General features: G+C 44.8%; 1 protein-coding gene across 3 annotated transcripts in view; it reads left to right on the forward strand.

Moving 5' to 3' along the window:
- Positions 1–20,124, forward strand: part of RHBDL2 (rhomboid like 2) — a 58,495-nt gene that overhangs the window by 20,542 nt on the left and 17,829 nt on the right. For 2 of the 3 annotated variants that reach the window (XM_005543912.5, XM_065524728.2), the window contains exons 2-4: positions 3,977–4,347; positions 7,343–7,491; positions 12,656–12,768. In XM_005543912.5, coding sequence (XP_005543969.1) covers positions 4,102–4,347; positions 7,343–7,491; positions 12,656–12,768 — 508 coding nt within the window. In that variant the 5' untranslated portion in view covers positions 3,977–4,101. The remainder of the gene's footprint in view (positions 1–3,976; positions 4,348–7,342; positions 7,492–12,655; positions 12,769–20,124) is intronic. The other variant, XM_074011645.1, reaches the window with a different exon arrangement.

Here is a 20,124-nt window from a genome sequence, read left to right on the forward strand (position 1 = left end):
ATCTCAACCCAGTGAATGACACCCAATAAATGAGGACTCAAGTGCCAAGTAAAAGAATGGACAGCTGATGATGCTTGAATATTTATTTGAGACTAGAATGTGTTGTAATCCTTGTTTTGCTTTGAGACTCCTGCTCCATTCAATTGGGCTTCCAAAAATAATCTGAAGTGTGTTTCTAGACGCTGTATCCCAAGTTTGACCTATAGAGCCCATGGAGTTTATATACAGGCCACGCCCAAGGAAGGACAAAATTAATGACAACATGACCTTCGATTAGATTTGCTTTGTGAGGCCCCGGGGAGGGAAACCTTGGACACAGGAGCTGGTGAATAGATTCCAGCAGCGTAAGGAAGAACTACCCAAGAATTAAAACTGTTAGAAAATACAGCAACCCCACTGAAGTCCATCTAGGTTGTTTATAATCCTTCACTGCTGTGAATAGTTTTGCATGAATAGCCTTGTAATATACCTTTGTGTATGTGCTCAAATACCTTTGAAGGGTGGATTTCTAGAAGTTGGATGGTTCTGTTGAAAGGTATATGCTTTTAATAGTTTATACACATTGGCCAATTGCCTTCCAAAAGGCTGCATTAATTTATACCTCATACATTGCACCCATTGCCACACACCTCATAAATATGGGATATTATTAGTCTTTTTTTGTTTTCTTTTTTTTTGAGATGGAGTTTCACTCCTGTCACCCAGGGTTGAGTGCAATGGCACGATCTCAGCTCACTGAACTCTCCGCCTCCTGGTTTCAAGTGATTCTCCTGCCTCAGCCTCATGAGTAGCTGGGATTACAGATGCTTGCCACCATGCCCAGCTAATTTTTGTATTTTTAATGGAGACAGGTTTCACCATATTGGCCAGGCTGGTCTTGAACTCCTGACTTCAGGTGATCCACCTGAGGCCTCCCAAAGTGCTGGTATCACAGGCATGAGCCACCGTGCCCGGCCTAAGTCTTTTTCATTGTTACCAATATGATAGGTAATATTTCCTCAGAAATTCAGGAGTGGGGCAGAAGATAAATGTGAGTAGGAGAGATAGGGAAATGTCAGAGACTGGAAGGAGCACCTGTGAGCATTATAGCACCAGGTATTGGAGATAAGATAAATCAGAGAGAGGCCCCTGTTCTCAGGAAACAGGGTGGACAGGTATGGAAGTTGGAGGATGATAGTAATTGACTGAAAAGAGAGGTAAAACCAAAATGTTGGCTGGGTGCAGTGGGTCACACTTTTAATCCCAGCACTTTGGGAGGCTGAGGTGGGAGGATCGCTTGAGCCCGGGAGTTTGAGACTAACCTGGGTAACACAGGAAGATCCCATCTCAACAAAATAGAAAAAAATAGCTGGGCGTGGTGGCGTGTGCGCTTGTGGTCCCAGTTACTTGGGAGGCTGAGGTGGGAGGCTCACTTGAGCCTGGGAGGTAGAGGCTGCAATGAGCCGTGATCCTGCCACTGCAATACAGCCTGGGTGACAGAGAGAGACCTTGTCTCAAAAAAGTTAAATAAAAAAACCCTAAATGTTTCTAATTGCTACCAGTGTGCTCATTTAGTGCTAAAGCCTAAAGTAGCTAGAACTCCATGTCTACTTTACCGCACAAGGCAAGGCAGAAAGCAGTCATGCAATGAGTTTTGGCTAAACCGATTGGGTCAACTATCTTTGCAGCACAGCAAATATGTTTAGGCACTAACATGCCTAAAATGGTGGTCCTGAAGTTGTAAAATTTCTGGAACTGTTGAAATCCCAAGATAAGGGTAAATGTAATCCTTATTTTTGTAGCTCCTTTTATACAGTTGTATTGTTAACAATGTGGAATTGTATTTCCTCATAAAGTGATTATGTATGATATTTAGATTTACAATAAGGTCGATTTGTACAATGTGAACTGTCTCTAATTGAACTTATTTTTTAAATGCTTTAATATTTGTGGTTAAAAGCTGCTGATCTTAAATCCACATTGTAGTTTTGTCAACTATGAGATGTGGCAAAAACTAGAAAAAAATCATCAGTCTTCAAGGGAAATTAATCAAAGAGTTACATCTATGGACTGAATGTCTGACTCTGGGAGGCGGGTGAGTGGGTGGGTGAAAAGTGCAAGGGGAGAGCAAAAGCCTTTATTTTCAGAAAAGTTGCTGGGGAAAAGCAAAATAAGATGTCTCTTCCTCAATTTATTGAATACAACCTATTCTAATGTGAAAAGTTGCCTAATGAGTTTCATTTGAAAATCAGTAGAATTTGATCTGATTCCCAGTAACAGGCAGTGTGAAAACAGGCCCCAGGCTCAGCTCCATCCCTTCCATCTATCCATCCATCCATCTAAAACTCATTCATCCATCTATAGCCAATAACAACTAATAATTATAGGGTGTTTACTACGTGCCAGATACTGTTCTTTTTTTTTTCGAGACAGAGTCTTACTCCGTGGCCCAGTCTAGAGTGCAGTGGTGTGAATTTGGCTCACTGCAACCTCTGCCTCCCAGGTGCAAGTTATTCTCCTGCTTCAGCCTCCCAAATAGTTGGAAGTACAGGCACGTGCCACTATGCCCAGCTGGTTTTTGTATTTTTAGTAGAGACGGGGTTTCACCATGTTGGCCAGGCTAGTCTGAAACTCCTGAGCTCAAGTGATGGGATCACAGGCTAAGCCACCATGCCTGGCCCAGATACTGCCCAGATACTGTTCTAAGTGCTTTATTGCATTATCTCAAGTAAGCTTCCCAGCGATGTTATGAGGCAAGTGCTATCATTATTCCCAGTTTAAAATGGAATCTGAGGGTTTCCCATAAGTTAAACATAGAATTAATTACCATATGACCCAGCTATTCCACTCATAGGTATATGTTCCCCCTCAAACTGGAAACAGATGTTTAAAGAAAACTTGTGCCGGGCGCAGTGGCTCACGCCTGTAATCCCAGCACTTTGGCAGGCCGAGACGGGCGGATCACGAGGCCAGGAGATGGAGACCATCCTGGCTAATATGGTGAAACTCCGTCTCTACTAAAAATACAAAAAAAAAAAAAAAAAAAAAAAAAAAAAAAAAAAAAAAAAAAAAAATTAGCCGGGCGAGGTGGCGGGCGCCTGTAGTCCCAGCTACTCGGGAGGCTGAGGCAGGAGAATGGCGTGAACCCGGGAGGCAGAGCTTGCGGTGAACTGAGATGGCGCCACTGCATTCCAGCCTGGGTGACACAGCTAGACTCCGTCAAGAAAGAAAGAAAGAAAGAGAGAAAGAGAGAAAGAGAGAAAGAAAGGAGGGAGGGAAGGAAGGAAGGAAGGAAGGAAGGAAGGAAGGGAAAGAGAAAGAAAGAAAGCAAGCTTGTATAGGGATGTTCATTCACAATAGCCAAAAGGTGGAAACAACCCAAATGTCCATAAACAGATGAGTGGATAAACAAAATGTGGCATGTCTATACAACGCAACAGCATTCAGCCATAAAAAAAGGACATTCTAGGCCGGGTGTAGTGGCTCATGCCTGTAATCCCAGCACTTTGGGAGGCTGAGTCGGGTGGATCACTTCAGGTCAGGAGTTCAAGACCAGCCTGGCCAACATTGTGAAATCCTGTTTCTACTGAAAATACAAAAATTAGCCAGGGAGGGTGAAGCAGAAGAATTGCTTGAACCCAGGAGGCGGAGGTTGCAGTGAACTGAGATCTCGCCATTGCACTCCAGCCTGGGCCAAAGAGCAAAATGACTCAAGAAAAAAAAAAAAAAAAAAAAAATGGCAAAAATGGTAAATTTTATGTTATGTGTATTTCACCACAATTTAAGAAATATGTAATTTGAGGCTTGGAGAATTTAATTAAGTGATTTACCTGATGTTAACTGACAGCTGATACGTGGTAGAGCTGTGTTTTAATCTCAGTCATCTGGCTCTTTGGCTCATGCTTTTTAAAACAATTACAGGGAAAACTTTATTTTGGGCCATTTAGGAGGTTTAGATCATTTTGATCATCTTCAGCTGTCTTCTCTTTACATGCAGGAAAGGCCTTGGAAAGCGGTGGTTGCGCCAGACAGCCCAGGGAAGAGCCACAGCCTGAGGACCTAGGGCCACCTGCTGTTCCCTGGGATTCATGTCCTTCTGGGGTGGAGGGAGAACCCAGGACAATGGCTGCTGTTCATGATCTGGAGATGGAGAGCATGAATCTGAATATGGGGAGAGAGATGAAGGAAGAGCTGGAGGAAGAGGAGAAAATGAGAGAGGATGGGGGAGGTAAAGATCGTGCCAAGAGTAGAAAGGTCCACAGGATCGTCTCAAAATGGATGCTGCCTGAAAAGGCCCGAGGAACATACCTGGAGAGAGCTAACTGCTTCCCGCCCCCTGTGTTCATCATCTCCATCAGCCTGGCCGAGGTGAATGGGGAGCGGGGTGGGCAATGGGGTAAGTGGCACAGGGGAGTTGCAAACAAACTAGGGGTCCGATCTAGATCTAGAGAAGAGACTGGGAACGTGTGAGAGAGCTCGGCGGGGATGGGGACAGCACACACCTCACCTCTGCCTCCGCCCTCCCCACAGCTGCCTTTGAGGCTTTCCCTATACTCACGGTCACTGCCAACCCAGGTGGAGTTTCCTTTGTCAGACAAAACTGCCCAGCTGTGGCTGCAGTTTCAGTGGCTTCCTTTCATTTTAGCCGTGAGGTCTTTAGGGACCAAATCATCCTGGGGTTGCACATAGGCTTTCTCTCATGAACCGATTGAGACTGGTTGGTAAGGCCTTTCTGGGACCCCAGGTTTAGAACTATTATAGAATGCTTCTGAATTTCAGTAGGAAAAAACCGGGATCCTTTAACAATGCCTACTTCAGGCAATATGTGATGTGTTTTCAGGCTCTGATCTAGCCAGTCCTCTTGTTTTCCAGAAAAGACTGCAAGTCTCAGAGAGGTGGGATGACTTTCCCAAGGTCACATCATAGTCACTGGGCCAGGATGAGGCTCCCCTGAACCTCACGGCACCTAGTTTTTTCCCCCACACTTGATGTCCTATAAAGGAACACGTGATGTCCTAACACTTGATGTCCCCACACTTGATGTCCTATAAAGGAATTGGCCAACCGTGGCTGCCTGTGGAGTGGCACTTCAGGGGCATTAGGCAGTTCCTAATGGAACCCTTTTAGTTCCCACTGAGGCACTGATGCCTCAGCTTCCTTTTCACAAACCGTATTCGTCAAGAGTTCTTCAGAAAAACAGAATCAATAGGTGTATGTGTCCTGGGGGAAGAGAGATTAATATTTATTTTAAGGAATTAGCTCAAATGATTATGGAGACTTGGCAGGTTCAAAATCTTCAGGGAAGGCTGGCAGGCTGGAGGCCTACGGAAGACTTGCCATTCAAGTCCAAAGGTAGAGTTCTGCTGGCAGAATTCCCTTCCCTAACAGAGGACAGTCTTTTCTCTAGCAAGGCCTTCAACTGACTAGACAAGGCTCACCCATTGTATGGTGGGAAACTGGCTTTACTCAAAGACTACTGATTTAAATATTAGTGTAAACCGTACCCTCACAAAAACACCTAGGATAATGTTTAAGCAAATGTCTGGGTAGCATAGCCTAGCTAAGTTGACACACAAAATTAACCGTTGCAGGGACCAAGCCTCTTATGGCTCAGATAAAGGTAAGGCTAAGGTGTAAGCGTCCCAGGAGATGCTGTGGTCAAGTCTGTTTTGGTTGAAAGGGCACAGTTCTAATTGTTTTCACAGGATTTTATTGCGAGACTGCTTGCAACTGGGAAGTCTTCGGATCTGAGGCGTCTGTATCTGCTTTTTCTGCTTCTCCCTCCTGTTATCCTTCCGGCCTATGAGTTGTCTTGTGTTCCAATCAGCTGTGTGTGTGTCTGTTCCAGGTGAATGGGGAAGAATGAGATAAGCTCTTGTGGTACAAATCACAATTGCCTAGATAGTGAGTGCTATGGAGGAGGGTGGTTTGCCATAGGAGGCTCATGGAGCAGGTGCTGAGACACCTGCCTCTCACAGAAAGACCAATTTTTAAATTAAACATTTTCAAATAAACTTTTAGATAAAATAGAAAGTTCCTGTATGCTCCTCACCCAGTTTCTCCCATTGTTTATATCCTACATTTCCATAGTACATTGCATTGTTTTTCTTTTTTTTCAAACCCAGGATAATCTCTGTATATAGTACATTACATTTCCATAGTGTGTGTGTGTGTGTATGTGTGTGTGTATATATATATATGTATTTTTTTTTATTTGAGACGGAGTTGCTCTGTCGCCCAGCCTGGAATGCCAGTGGCATGATCTCAGCTCACTGCAGCCTCTGACTCTCAGGGTCAAGTGATTCTCCTGACTCAGCCTCCCAAGTAGCTGTGATTACAGGTGTGCACCACCACGCCTGGCTAGTTTTTTTTTTTTTTTTTGTATTTTTAGTAGAGACGTGGTTTCGCCATGTTGGCCAGGCTGGTCTTGAACTCCTGACCTCAGATGATCTGCCTGCCTCAGCCTCCCAAAGGGCTGGGATTATAGGCATGAGCCATTGCACCTGGCCCCATAGTACATTTGTCAAAACTAAGAAAGTGCCATTGGCATATTCCTAACTAAACTCCAGATTTATCTGGATTTTTACCAGTTTCTCCATTAATGGCCTCTTTCTGTTCCTCTGGTACCCACTGCATTTAGCTGCCATGTCTCCCAGGCTCCTCTGATCTATGTATGGCAGCTTCTCAGTCTGTTTTTCATGACTCTGATAGTCTTGAGGGGGACTGGCTAGGGATCCTGTAGAATGTCCCCCAGCTGGGGTTTGACTGATGCTTTTCTCGTGATTTAACTGGAGTTATGAGTTTGGGAGAAGAATACCATGGAGGTGAAGGGCTCTTCCCATCACATAGCCTCAGAAAGTTGAGGACATCACATGGCATCACTGGGACATTCACCTCCATCCCTTGGTTAAGGGAGGGTTTGCCAGGTCTCTCCCCTTGCAAGTGACTATTTTTCCCTTTCCCTGCTCTATTATTCGGAAGCCAGCATTGACCTACTTTCATAGGAAGTTGTAAATGAAAGATCAGTTGGTGTGACGACGAGGGCAGTGGGTATTTAAGAGTGAGAGGGTAGTAGAGAACGTAGTGCCAGAGAGCAGGGGGTCCAAGAGCAGGGCAAAAGGGGTTCAGAAAGTCTTCCTTACAATATGAGCTAGCACTGCTCCCAACCATCGGAGGAAGTGGGGTATGGTGGAAACCATCACAGCGGGGGATGGTGAAGAAGTATATTTCATGTCATCTTCTGGCTCTGTGGTGTGGCCCACTTGAGAGCTGAATCATCTGAAACAGTTACTGCCCATGGGCCTGAATGGGGCCCCTCTCTGGAGACAGTGTGGTTAACACTCATGTCTGCTCCCTCCGTCAGCTGGCAGTGTTTATTTACTATGCTGTGTGGAAGCCTCAGAAACAGTGGATCACCTTGGACACAGGCATCTTGGAGAGTCCCTTTATCTACAGTCCTGAGAAGAGGGAGGAAGCCTGGAGGTTTATCTCATACATGCTGGTACATGCTGGGTAAGCGATGACAGTTAAGCCCCTGGTATCATAGTTGATTATATCATTGTAACCTCTAACATTTGTTGAGTGCTTTATTATTGATAAGGCACTTTCATGTCCATAATCTTCACAGCAACCCTAAGGAGTAGGTATTGCTCCCGCTGTTTTATGTCTGAGACTTGGAAGATGTAGTCATGAAGGCTGAGGTGGGCAGATCACACGAGGTCAGGAATTCGCGACCAGCCTGGCTGATATAGTGAAACCCCATCTCTATTAAAAATAAAAAAATTATCCAGGCATGGTGGTGCATACCTGTAGTCCCAGGAGGCCGAGGTGGGAGAATTGCTTGAACCTGGGAGGCAGAGGTTGTAGTGAGCCGAGATCGTGCCACTGCACTCCAGGCTGGGGGACAAGAGCAAGACTCCATCTCAAAAAAAAAAAAAAAAAAAAAAAAACTTGCTCCAAGTCACACAGCTAAGTTGCAGAGCTAGGACCTCAGCCCACTAGTGCTAACTCTAAGGCCAGTATATCTTTTTTTTTTTTTTTTTTTTTTGAGATGGAGTCTTACTCTTGTCGCCATGCTGGAGTGCAGTGGGGCGATCTCTGCTGACTGCAACCTCCGCCTCCTGGGTTGAAGCGATTCTCCTGCCTCAGCCTCCTGAGTAGCTGGGATTACAGGCACCTGCCACCAGGCCGGGCTAATTTTTATACTTTTAGTAGAGACGGAGTTTCACCATGTTGGCTAGGCTAGTCTCGAACTCTGACCTCAGGTGATCCATCTGCCCCAGCCTCCCAAAGTGCTGGGATTACAGGCGTGAGCCACTGTGCCCATAAGGCCAGTATACTTTATATTGCATTATAACTGCCCAATATTAGTATTTATTTAGGAATATTAATGAGAAGAGACCAAATCATTGCAAAACCAAAAGCATGTTCCCCTAGTTGTCTAATGTTGTTAGATATACTCTTTAGGCTATGAAAATGGTGGTGCTGAGTCACCAGTCTCCTCCTCCATCACCATACATCAAACAAAATTTAGTTTATGGCCGGGCACAGTGGCTCATGCCTGTGATCCCAGCACTTTAGGAGGCCAAGGCGGGTAGATCACCTGAGGTCAGGAGTTCAAGACCAGCCTGACCAATATGATAAAACCCCGTCTATACTAAAAATACAAAAACTAGCTGAGTGTGGTGGCGTGTGCTTGTAATCCCAGCTACTCAGGAGGCTGAGACAGGAAAATTGCTTGAACCCAGGAGGTGGAGTTTGCAGTGAGCCGAGATCACACCACTGCACTCTAGAGTAGGTGATACAGCGAGACTCTCTCTCAAAAATAAAACAAAATAAATTTAGTTCATGAACATATTGATGAGTGTATGATACTGTTATCCATCTGGAATAATACTGGTAATAGGAGATGCAGTGACTGCCATTTAGTTTTGCCTATAGTTTCTTTTCTTTTTTTTTTTTTTTGAGATCAGTCTAGCTTTGTTACCAGGCTGGAGTGCGGTGGTGCAATCTCGGCTCACTGCAACCTCTGGCTCCCTGGTTTAAGCCATTCTCCTGCCTCAGCCTCCTGAGTAGCTGGGATTACAGGCACGTGCCACCAGGCCCAGCTAATTTTTGTATTTTTAGTAGAGACAGGATTTCACCATGTTGGCCAGGATGGTCTCAATCTCCTGACCTTGTGATCCGCCTGCCTCAGCCTCCCAAAGTGCTGGGATTACAGGTGTGAGCCACTGCGCCCAGCCGCCTATAGTTTGTTAAATGCTGATGGCCTTTCATGAACTCACTCAGCATCCGTGATCCACCATGCCCACTGCAGATAGCGGGCAGCTCCCTGTTGGCCCCACCTATCCGGTGAACTCTTGTGGCCTCAGGTGGGGCCAACCTTGTCTATGCAGTTTACCCAGCCCTGTACTTGAAAACAACTTGTAGCTGGGGTGTGGTGGTGTGTGCCTGCAGTTCCAGCTACTTGGGAGGCTGACAAGGGAGGATTGCTTTGAGTCCAGGAGTCTGAGACCAGCCTGGGCAACATAGAGAATGTCTCTACAAAAAAATAAAAGTTAAAAATAAATAAAAAATAAAATAGAGGCTGGGCGCAGTGGCTCATGCCTGTAATCCCAGCACTTTGGCAGGCCGAGGTGGGCAGATCACAAGGTCAGGAGATCAAGACCATCCTGGCTAACACAGTGAAACCCTGTCTCTACTAAAAATACAAAAAAATTAGCCAGGTGTGGTGGTGGGCGCCTGTAGTCCCAGCTACTTGGGAGGCTGAGGCAGGAGAATGGCGTGAACCCGGGAGGCAGAGGTCGCAGTGAACTGAGATCATGCCACTGCACTCCAGCCTGGGTGACAGCTCGAGACTCCGTCTCAAAAATAAATAAATAATAAAATAAAAATAAATAAATACGCCGGGCGCGGTGGCTCACGCCTGTAATCCCAGCACTTTGGGAGGCCGAGGCGGGCGGATCACAAGGTCAGGAGATCGAGACCACGGTGAAACCCCGTCTCTACTAAAAATACAAAAAACTAGCCGGGCGCGGTTGTGGGCGCCTGTAGTCCCAGCTACTCGGGAGGCTGAGGCAGGAGAATGGCGTGAACCCGGGAGGCGGAGCTTGCAGTGAGCCGAGATCGCGCCACTGCACTCCAGCCTGGGCGACAGAGCGAGACTCCGTCTCAAAAAAAAAAAAAAAAAAAAAAAAAAAAAAAAAAAAAAATACATAAATAAATAAAATAGAAAAGATGACACTTTTGCTTAGTGTCTAAATAGGCATCAGGACACATGGCTCAGAGGCTTGACAAATCAGGGGCAAAATCACCAATTGCTCAGTTTCCATTTAACGAGTATATCCTGAGCAAACATGGCTCCTGCACACAAGGACTTTAAGATGATAAGAGGGAACATGTCAGTTAAATAGCTATGTAAGTCAGTACAGTATTATAGTATATAGTAGGCTGGGTACAATATACCTCATAAGGTTGTTGTGATTAAATGAGACAATGGCTATAATTTTCTTTTTTTTTTTTTTTTTGAGACGGAGTCTCGCTGTGTCACCCAGGCTGGAGTGCAGTGGCCCGATCTCGGCTCACTGCAAGCTCCGCCTCCCGGGTTTACGCCATTCTCCTGCCTCAGCCTCCGAGTAGCTGGGACTACAGGCGCCCGCCACCACGCCCGGCTAGTTTTTTGTATTTTTAGTAGAGACGGGGTTTCACCATGTTAGCCAGGATGGTCTCGATCTCCTGACTTCGTGATCCACCCGCCTCGGCCTCCCAAAGTACTGGGATTACAGGCTTGAGCCACCGCGCCCGGCCAATGGCTATAATTTTCACTGTGCCCAACACATAGTAAGGCACTTAAAAAAAATTTTCGGCCAGGAGCAGTGGCTCACACCTATAACCCCAGCACTTTTGGAGGCTGAGGTGGGTGGATTGCTTGAGCCCAGGAGTTCAAAACCAGACTGGGTGACATGGTGAAACCCCCATCTCTCCAAAAAAAATTAAAAAAAAGAAAATTAGATGGGCACAGGGTGTGTGCCTGTAGTCCCAGCTACTGGGGAGGCTGAGGTGGGACGATTAAGGAATCCTTAGGCCCAGGAGAAGGAAATGTAGTGAGTCAAAGTCGAGACACTGCACTCTAGCTTAGGTGAAGGGAGTGAAACCCTGTCTCAAAAAAAAAAAAAAAAAAAAAAAAAGGCCAGGTGCGGTGGCTCACACTTGTAATCCCAGCACTTTGGGAGGCCGAGGCAGGTGGATCACGAGGTCAGGAGTTCGAGACCAGCCTGGCCAATATGGTGAAACCCCGTCTCCACTAAAAATACAAAAATTAGCTGGGCATAGTGGCGCACGGGCAGAGGTTGCAGTGAGCTGGGATTGTGCCACTGCACTCCAGCCTGGGTGACAGAGCACACTTCACCTCAAAAAAAAAAAATTTTTTTTTTGCAAGGCTGTGTAGGACGTACCATGTATAGAATTATATAAATTAGGAATGTTTTGGATGCAAGTACCAAAAATATCTAACAGGGCCTTAAACAGAGGTTATTTTTTTCCCACATAAGACGCCCAGAGAGGCCAGGCATGGTGGCTCATGCCTGTAATCCCAGCACTTTTCCAGGCCAAAGTGGGTGGATCACCCGAGGTCAGGAGTTCAAGACCAACTTGGCCAACATGGTGAAACGCTGTCTCTGCTTGAAATACAAAAATCGGCCAGGTGCGGTGGCTCATGCCTGTAATCTCAGCACTTTGGGAGGCTGAGGCGGGTGGATCACTGAGGTCAGGTGTTTGAGACCAGCCTGACCAACATGGTGAAACCTCATCTCTACTAAAAATACAAAAATTAGGCCGGGCACGGTGGCTCACTACTGTAATCCCAGCCTTTGGGAGGCCAAGGCAGGCAGATCACCTGACGTCAGGAGTTTGAGACCAGCCTGACCAACATGGAGAAACCCTGTCTCTATTAAAAATGCAAAATTAGCTGGGTGTGGTAGCACATGTCTGTAATCACAGCTACTCAGGAGGCTGGGGCAGGAGAATCGCTTGAACTTGGGAGGCAGAGGTTGCAGTGAGCCGTGATCATGCCATTGCACTTCAGCCTGGGCAACAAGAGATAAACTCCGTCTCAAAAAAAAAAAGAAAAGAAAAGAAAAGAAAAAAAATAAGCTGGGCGTGGTTGCAGGCACCTGTAATCTCAGCTACTAGGGAGGCTGAAGCAGGAGAATTGCTTGAACCTGGGAGGTGGAGGTTGCAGTGAGCCAAGATCATGCCATTGCACTCCAGTTTGGGCAACAAGAGATAAACTCCGTCTCAAAAAAAGAAAAGAAAAAAAAATTAGCCAGGAGTGGTGGCATATGCCTGTAATCCCAGCTACTTGGGAGGCTGAGGCATGAGAATTACTTGAACCATTGAGGCAGAGGTTGTGGTGAGCAGAGATTGCACCACTGCACTCCTGGCTGGGAGACACAGCAAGACTGTCACACACACACACACACACACACACACACACACACACGCACACACAGAAAAAAGAAAAAGAAAAAAAGAGTTGTCTGCTAAGAAAAATTAGAAAATGGAATTCTAGTTAAGCAAATCCTTAACTAGAGAAAACACATGAAAGTCTGTTCATCTCCCAGGGAAATAACTGCTGGGTTTAGTCATAATATGTGACAACTGTTGTTTGTCTTTGCAGAGTTCAGCACATCTTGGGGAATCTTTGTATGCAGCTTGTTTTGGGTATTCCATTGGAAATGGTCCACAAAGGCCTCCGTGTGGGGCTGGTGTACCTGGCAGGAGTGATTGCAGGTCAGTGTTCTGAGGTAACACAGAATCAATACCTCTGGGCTCTCAGGATTACAAGCAAAGGACAACACACTTATAGTAGGCTTCTTTAAGTCAGGATTTATTGCACTCCTCATATGTGCTAGGAACACACTAAGCCTTAGAGATCATTGAATTAGAGATACTATCGGCAAGCAAAGACAAGTCATTGTGCCTGTCCTCAGGTATCTCACACTAAACACAGGGTTTTGCATAATTCAAATTGCAAGTATGCCAGGTGCTCCTGCCTGTAATCCCAGCACTTTGGGAGGCTGAGGAGGGTGGATCACTTGAGGCCAGGAGTTGGAGACCAGCCTGGCCAATATGGTGAAACCCTGTCTCTACCAAAAATACAAAAATTAGCTGGGCGTGGTGGCTCACTCCTGTAATCCCAGCTACTCAGGGGGCTGAGGCACCAGAATCGCTTGAACCCAGCGGGTGGAGATTACAGTGAGCCAAGATTGTGCCACCGCACTCCACACTCCAGCCTGGGCAACAGAGCGAGACTCTGTCTCAAAAAGAAAAAAAAAGAAAAAGAATAAAGAAAACTACAAGTAGTTTGGTGTATAGGTACGTATTTGAGTAAAGGCCTAAAGCCAGATCATGAAGGCCCTTATATGTCAGACTAATGATTTTGAGAAGTAGTATGATCAGATTTGCATTTAAGAAAGACAACTTTAAGAGAATGTAGAGAATAACCAAAGGGGCTCTAAGACTGGGTAGGTACAAGCAGCATATGTTAGTGATCTCTAAAACTGGGTGTGCCTAAGATGATCCATTATGGCATGGGAAGAAAATATTAGAACTCCCATCCATCCATTTGTTTATTTATTGGAAGCATTTTTTAAATTAAACTTTTAATTTTGAGAGAATTGTAGATTTACATGCAGTTGTTAGAAATAATGCCTAGAGGTCTTACGTACCCTTTAAACCAGCGATCCTCAATGGTGACATCTTGCAAAACATTAGTACTGTGTCACAACTAGGACACCCACGTTGATACAGTCAGGGTACAAAACATTTTCAAACCATATGGATCCCTCATGATGTCTTTTTATAGCTATATCGTTTTCTGTCCCACCCTCCTTTACCTCTGGCAACTACGAATCTGTTCTCCATTTCTATAATTTTGTCATCTGAAGAATATTGTATAAATGGAATAATCCAGCATATACCCTTGAGGGATTGATTTTCTTCACTCAGCGTAATTCTCCGGGGATTCATCTAGGTTGTTGTATATGTCAATAGTTTATTGCTTTTTATTGCCCAGTATTTATTCCATAAAATGGGTATAGCATCGCTTGTTTAACCATTCACTCAATGAAGTCATCTGCGTTGTTTTCAGCTTTTGGCTATTAGGAATGACACCACTCTAAACACCTGTGTATACGTTTTTATGAACATAAGTATGGGGTTTTGTGAACAGAGTTTTCATTCTCTAAGATAAATGTCCAAAGACACAGTTGTTGGATCATATGATAGTGGCATATTTTATTTTTAAATTTTATTTTATTTTATTTATTTATTTTGAGATAGAATCTCGCCCTGTCACCCAGGCTGGAGTGCAATGGTGTGATCTCGGCTCACTGCAACCTCCGCTTCCCAGGTTCAAACGATTCTCCCGCCTCAGCCTCCCGAGTAGCTGGGGTTACAGGTGCCCGCCACCACACCCAGCTAACTTTTGTATTTTTAGTAGAGATGGGGTTTCACCATGTTGGCCAGGCTGGTCTTGAACTCCTGACCTTGTGATCCGCCCACCTCTGCCTCCCAAAGTGCTGGGATTACAAGTGAATTTTTTTTCTTTTTTTTTTGAGACGGAGTGTTGCTCTGTCCCCCTGGCTGGAGTGCAGTGGCACTATCTCGGCTCACTGCAAGCTCCGCCTCCCGGGATCATGACATTCTCCTACCTCAGCCTCCTGAGTAGCTGGGACTACAGGCGCCCGCCACCGCGCCCGGCTAATTTTTTTGTATTTTTAGTAGAGACGGGGTTTCACCGTGTTAGCCAGGATGGTCTCGATCTTCTGACCTTGTGATCCGCCTGCCTTGACCTCCCAAAGTGCTGGGATTACAAGCGTGAGCCACCGCGTCCGGCCTACAGGTGAATTTTTAAAGAGAATTCTTTAGATAGTAAACATTTAAAGAATATTTTCTAGAATGTCTCTCCCATTTTACATTCACCCTAGCAATGCCTAAATTATTCACATTCAGCATTTGATGTTGTCATGATTTGTTATTTTACCTGTGTTCGTGATCTGGAAGGGGGGAAGGGAAGTGCTGGGTAGAGGAGGGCATAGTGCCTGGCTAGGGCTCCACCTCCAGGCCTGTGCCCACAGACCTACATGAGGACAGACATTTTTGTTTTCCTGCCCAAATGTTGCATTCCTCAATACCACCCTGACTTGCCACGCACCCATCCTGTGCCTATAAAAACCCTGAGACCCTAGCTGGCAGACACACAAGTGGCTGGATGTGGAGAGGAACACATCGGCAGATGACAGGACAGACGCCAGCAGGCCAGCAGGCCACTGACCATCAGAAGGATGCGGAGTTTGGCTGGGGCAGTCAGAGGAGATCCCTGGCTGCCAAGTGGCCTGACTCCAGGGGAAAACCATCTCCCTTCTGGCTCCCCGATCTGCTGAGAGCTACTTCCACTCAATAAAATCTTGTACTCATTCTCCAAGCCCACGTGTGATCCATCCAATTCTTCCTGTACACCAAGGCAAGAACCCTGGGATTACGGAAAGCTCTCTGACCTGGAAATAAGGCAGAAGTAAACTGAGCTGACTAACAGAAGCCACCTATGGATGCCTAAACTAAAAGAGTACCCTGTAACATGTGCCCACTGGGGCTTCAGCTGTAAATTCAACCCTAGACACTGCCATGGGGTCAGAGCCCCACAGCCTGCCCATATGAATACTCCCCCAGAGGTCTGAGCAGCGGGGCACTGAAGAAGCGAACCACACCCCCATCGCACGCCCTGCAAGGAGAACGAGGGAACTTTTACCATTTCACTCCTAAGTGGGTAGTGATATCTGATCATGGTCTTTTTTTGGTTTGTTTATTTTGAGACAGAGTTTCACTCTTGTTGCCCAGGCTGGAGTGCAGTGGTGCGATCTCAGCTCACAGCAACCTCCACCTCCTGGGTTCAAGTGATTCTCCTGCCTCAGCCTCCCAAGTAGCTGGGATTACTCGTGCACCATCACACCTGGCTAATTTTGTATTTTTAGTAGAGACGAGGTTTGTCCATGTTGGTCAGGCTGGTCTCAAACTCCTGACCTCAGGTGATCCGCCTGCCTTGGCCTCCCAAAGTGCTGGGATTACAGGCGTGAGCCACTGCGCCCAGCTGATCATGGTCTTAATTTGCATTTCCTAATGGCTAATGATGTTGAATATCTTTTTTTTTTTTTCAAATTTGGAGGGACATTCTGAGAGGCATTGTTGAATATCTTTTTATGTGCTTATCTGTCATCTGTCTATCTTCTTTAGTGAAATGTCTCTTCATGTTTTTTGCCCATTTTCTGACATTTTTTAACTGTTGAATTCTGAGGGTTGTGTGTATATTCTAGATGCTAGCCCTTAGCTGAATATGTAGTTTATAAATATTTTCACCCAGTCTGTAGCTTGTCTTTTTATCCTCTTACCAAGGTCTTTCAGAGAACATGAATTTTAAATTTTCATGAAGTCTAACATCAATTTTTCCATTTATGAATGGTGCTTTTGGGGTTATGTCTTACAAACTTTTCACTGAACCTTAAGTCCTGAAGATTTTTTCCAATGTTATCTTCTAAAAGTTATAGTTTTATGCTTTACATTTATTTATTTGTTTGTTCACTTTTAGAGACAGGATCTCACTTGGTTGCCTAGGCTGGAATGCAGTGGCACCATCGTAGGTTACTGCAGCCTGCAGCCTCGAACTCCTGTGCTCAAGTGATCCTCCGGCTTTGGCCTCCTAAAGTGTTGGGATTACAGGCATGAGCCACTGCACCAGGCCTTATGCTTTACTTTTTTTTTTCTTTGATTTTATTTATTTATTTATTTTGAGACAGAGTTCCGCTCTTGTCACCCAGGCTGGAGTGCAATAGCATGATCTCGGCTCACTGCAACCTTCACCTCCCAGGTTCAAGCAATTCTCCAGCCTCAGCCTCCTGAGTAGCTGGGATTACAGGCGCCCACCAACATGCCTGGCTAATTTTTGTATTTTTAGTGGAGACGGGGTTTTGCCATGTTGGCCAGGCTAGTCTCGAACTCCTGACCTCAGGTAATCTGCCCACCTTGGCCTCCCAAAGTGCTGGGATTATAGGCGTGAGCGACCATGCCTGGCCTTTACTTTTAAATATGCAACCCATTTTGAGTTTGAGGTCTGTTTTGTTTGTTTGGCCTGAAGATATCCAGTTACGCTAGAACAATTCCTTGAAAGGACTTTTTCCTCCTTCATTGAATTGCTTTTGCACCATTATAAAAAAATCAGTTGCCTGTAGTTATGTGGGGGCTATTCTGGGTTCTTTTTATTCTATCAATCTCTATGTCTATCCCTCCACCAAAACTACATAGGCTTGCTTACTGTAGCTGTATAATAAGTTTTGAAATGAGAATGATTCCTCCCACTTTATTCTTTAATTCCTTTGCCTTTCCATATAAGCATTAGAATAATTCTGTTTATAGCTATAGAAATTCTTGTTGGAATTTTGATAGGAGTTGCCTTAAATCTGTACATCAATTTGGGGAGAACTGATATATTTTCTATATTGAGTGTTTCAATCTATGAAGAGTGTCTTTTATTTATATCTCCTAAATGGTGTTGTATTTTAAATTTCAGTGTCCATATGTTCATTGCTAGTATACAGAAACACAATTGATTTGTGCATATTATTCTTTTTTTTTTTTTGAGATGGAGTCTCACTCTGTTGGCCAGGCTGGAGTGCAGTGGCGCGATCTCCGCTCACTGCAAGCTCTGCCTCCCAGGATCACGCCATTCTCCTGCCTCAGCCTCCCGAGTAGCTGGGACTACAGGCACCTGCCACCACGCCTGGCTAATTTTTTGTAGTTTTAGTAGAGACAGGGTTTCACTGTGTTAGCCAGGATGGTCTTGATCTCCTGACCCATGATCCGCCCACCTCGGCCTCCCAAAGTGTTGGGATTATAGGCATGAGCCACCACACCCGGCCTGTGCATGTTATTTCTTATACCTTGCAACCTTGCTGAACTCACTTAGTAGTAGGGTTTTTGTTTTGTTTTAGATTCCTTGGGATTTTTCATGTCATCTGCAAATCATCATGTCATCTATAAATAGGGACAGTTTATATCTTCCTTTCCAATCTGTATGCCTTTTGTTTCTTTTTCTTGCCTTATTGTATTGGCTAGCACTTCAAGCACTATGCTGATTAAGAGTGAAGAGAACAGATGTTCTTGCCTTGTTTCCAAACTTAGGCAGAAAGCAATTAGTCTTTCGCCACAAAGTGTAATGTTAGCTGTAAGTTTGTTTTTTTGGGGGGTTGGAGTCTAACACTGTTGCCCGAGCTGGAGTGCAATGGAGTGATCTCGGCTCACTGCAACCTTTGCCTCCTGGATTCAAGCAATTCTCCTGCTCCAGACTCCCAAGTAGCTGGGATTACAGGTGCCCACCACCATGCCTGGTTAATTTTTTGTATTTTTAGTAGAGACAGGGTTTCATTATGTTCGCCAGGCTGGTCTCGAACTCCTGACCTCATGATCCACCTGTCTTGGCCTCCCAAAGTGCTGGGATTAGAGGCATGAGCAACCATGCCCAGCCTGAGCCACTGTGCCCAGTCGTTTTTGTTTCTTTTATCTTGAGACAGAGTCTCTGTCACCCAGGCTGGAGTGAAATGGCATGCTCTCGGCTCACTGCAACCTCCACCTCCCAGGTTCAAGCAATTCTTGTGCCTCAGCCTCCGAGTACTTGGGATTACAGGCATGCAGTACCACACCCAGTTAATGTTTTTTGTATTTTTAGTAGAGACAGAGTTTCACTATGTTGGTCAGACTGGTCTCAAACTCCTGACCTCGTGATTCACCCACCTTGGCCTCCCAAAGTGCTGGGATTACAGGCATGAGCCACCATGCCCAGCCCGTATCAAATAATTTTTACCTAACACAAAATCACCAAGATTTCTTCTATGTTCTTTCCTAGAAGTTTTATTATTTTAGGCTTTCCATTTAGGTGTATCGTCTGGTTTTTTGTTTTGCAAGGAAAGGACTGAAGTCATGTGGATGTCTGTTCTAACATCATTTGTTGAAAAGACAGTCCTTTCTCCATTGAATTGCTTTAATATCTTTGTTGAAAATACGAATTGCTTTTGTATCTTTGTTGAAGTCGTTTGTATATATGAGTGTGTTAATCTCTGGAGGTTCTATTCTGTTCCACTTCTGTATTTGTATATCTTTACACCAATACCACATATCTTGGTTACTGTAGTTTTCATGACTTGTTAGTCATGAAATCAGGAAGGGCTACCACTCCAACTTTACTCTTTTTCACAATGTTTGTGGTTATTCTAAATCCTTTGCATTTCCATATAACTTAGTTTGTCAGTTTCTAAAAAAAAAAAAAATCTGCTGGGATTTGGATTGCATTGAATCTATAGACCAACTTGGGGAAAACTGACATTTTAACAGTATTGAATCTTCCAACCCATGTTGAACAAGGTATACCTTTCTATTTATTTCGGTCTTTCAAAATTCCTCTCAGCATGTTTTTTAGTTTTCAGTGTTTATGTCTTGCAGAGCTTTTGGTCAGATTTATCTCTATATATGTCATATTTTTGACATATTAGAAATGGTAATGTTTTTAAAATTTCTATTTCTCAGCCAGGCATGGTGGCTCATGCCTGTAATCCCAGCACTTTGGGAGGCCGAGGCAGGTGGATTGCCTGAGGTCAGGAGTTCGAGACCAGCCTGGCCAACATAGTGAAACCCCGTCTCTACTAAAAAGACAAAAATTAGCTGGGCGTGGTGGCGGGGGCCTGTAATCCCAGCTACTTAGGAGGCTGAGGTAGGAGAATGGCTTGAACCCAGGAGGCGGAAGTTGCAGTGAGCTGAGATAGTGCCATTGCACTCTAGCCTGGGTGACAAGAGTGAAACTCTATCTCAAAAAAAAAAAAAAAAAAAAAAATTTCTGTTTCTCATTCTTCATTGTACCACATGAAAATATAATTTTTTTTGGTATATTTTGTATATAGATCTTGTGTCTTCTAACCTTGCTAAACTCACTTATTACTTCTAGAAGCTTTTTGTAGATTCCATTAGATTTTCTACATAGATTATTATGTTGTCTGTACTTGCTAATTTCCCTTTTGATGTTTTCTTTGACACATGGGTTATTTA

The sequence above is a fragment of the Macaca fascicularis genome, chromosome 1 (genome assembly GCF_037993035.2).
Source record: "Macaca fascicularis isolate 582-1 chromosome 1, T2T-MFA8v1.1".
NCBI lineage: Eukaryota > Metazoa > Chordata > Mammalia > Primates > Cercopithecidae > Macaca > Macaca fascicularis.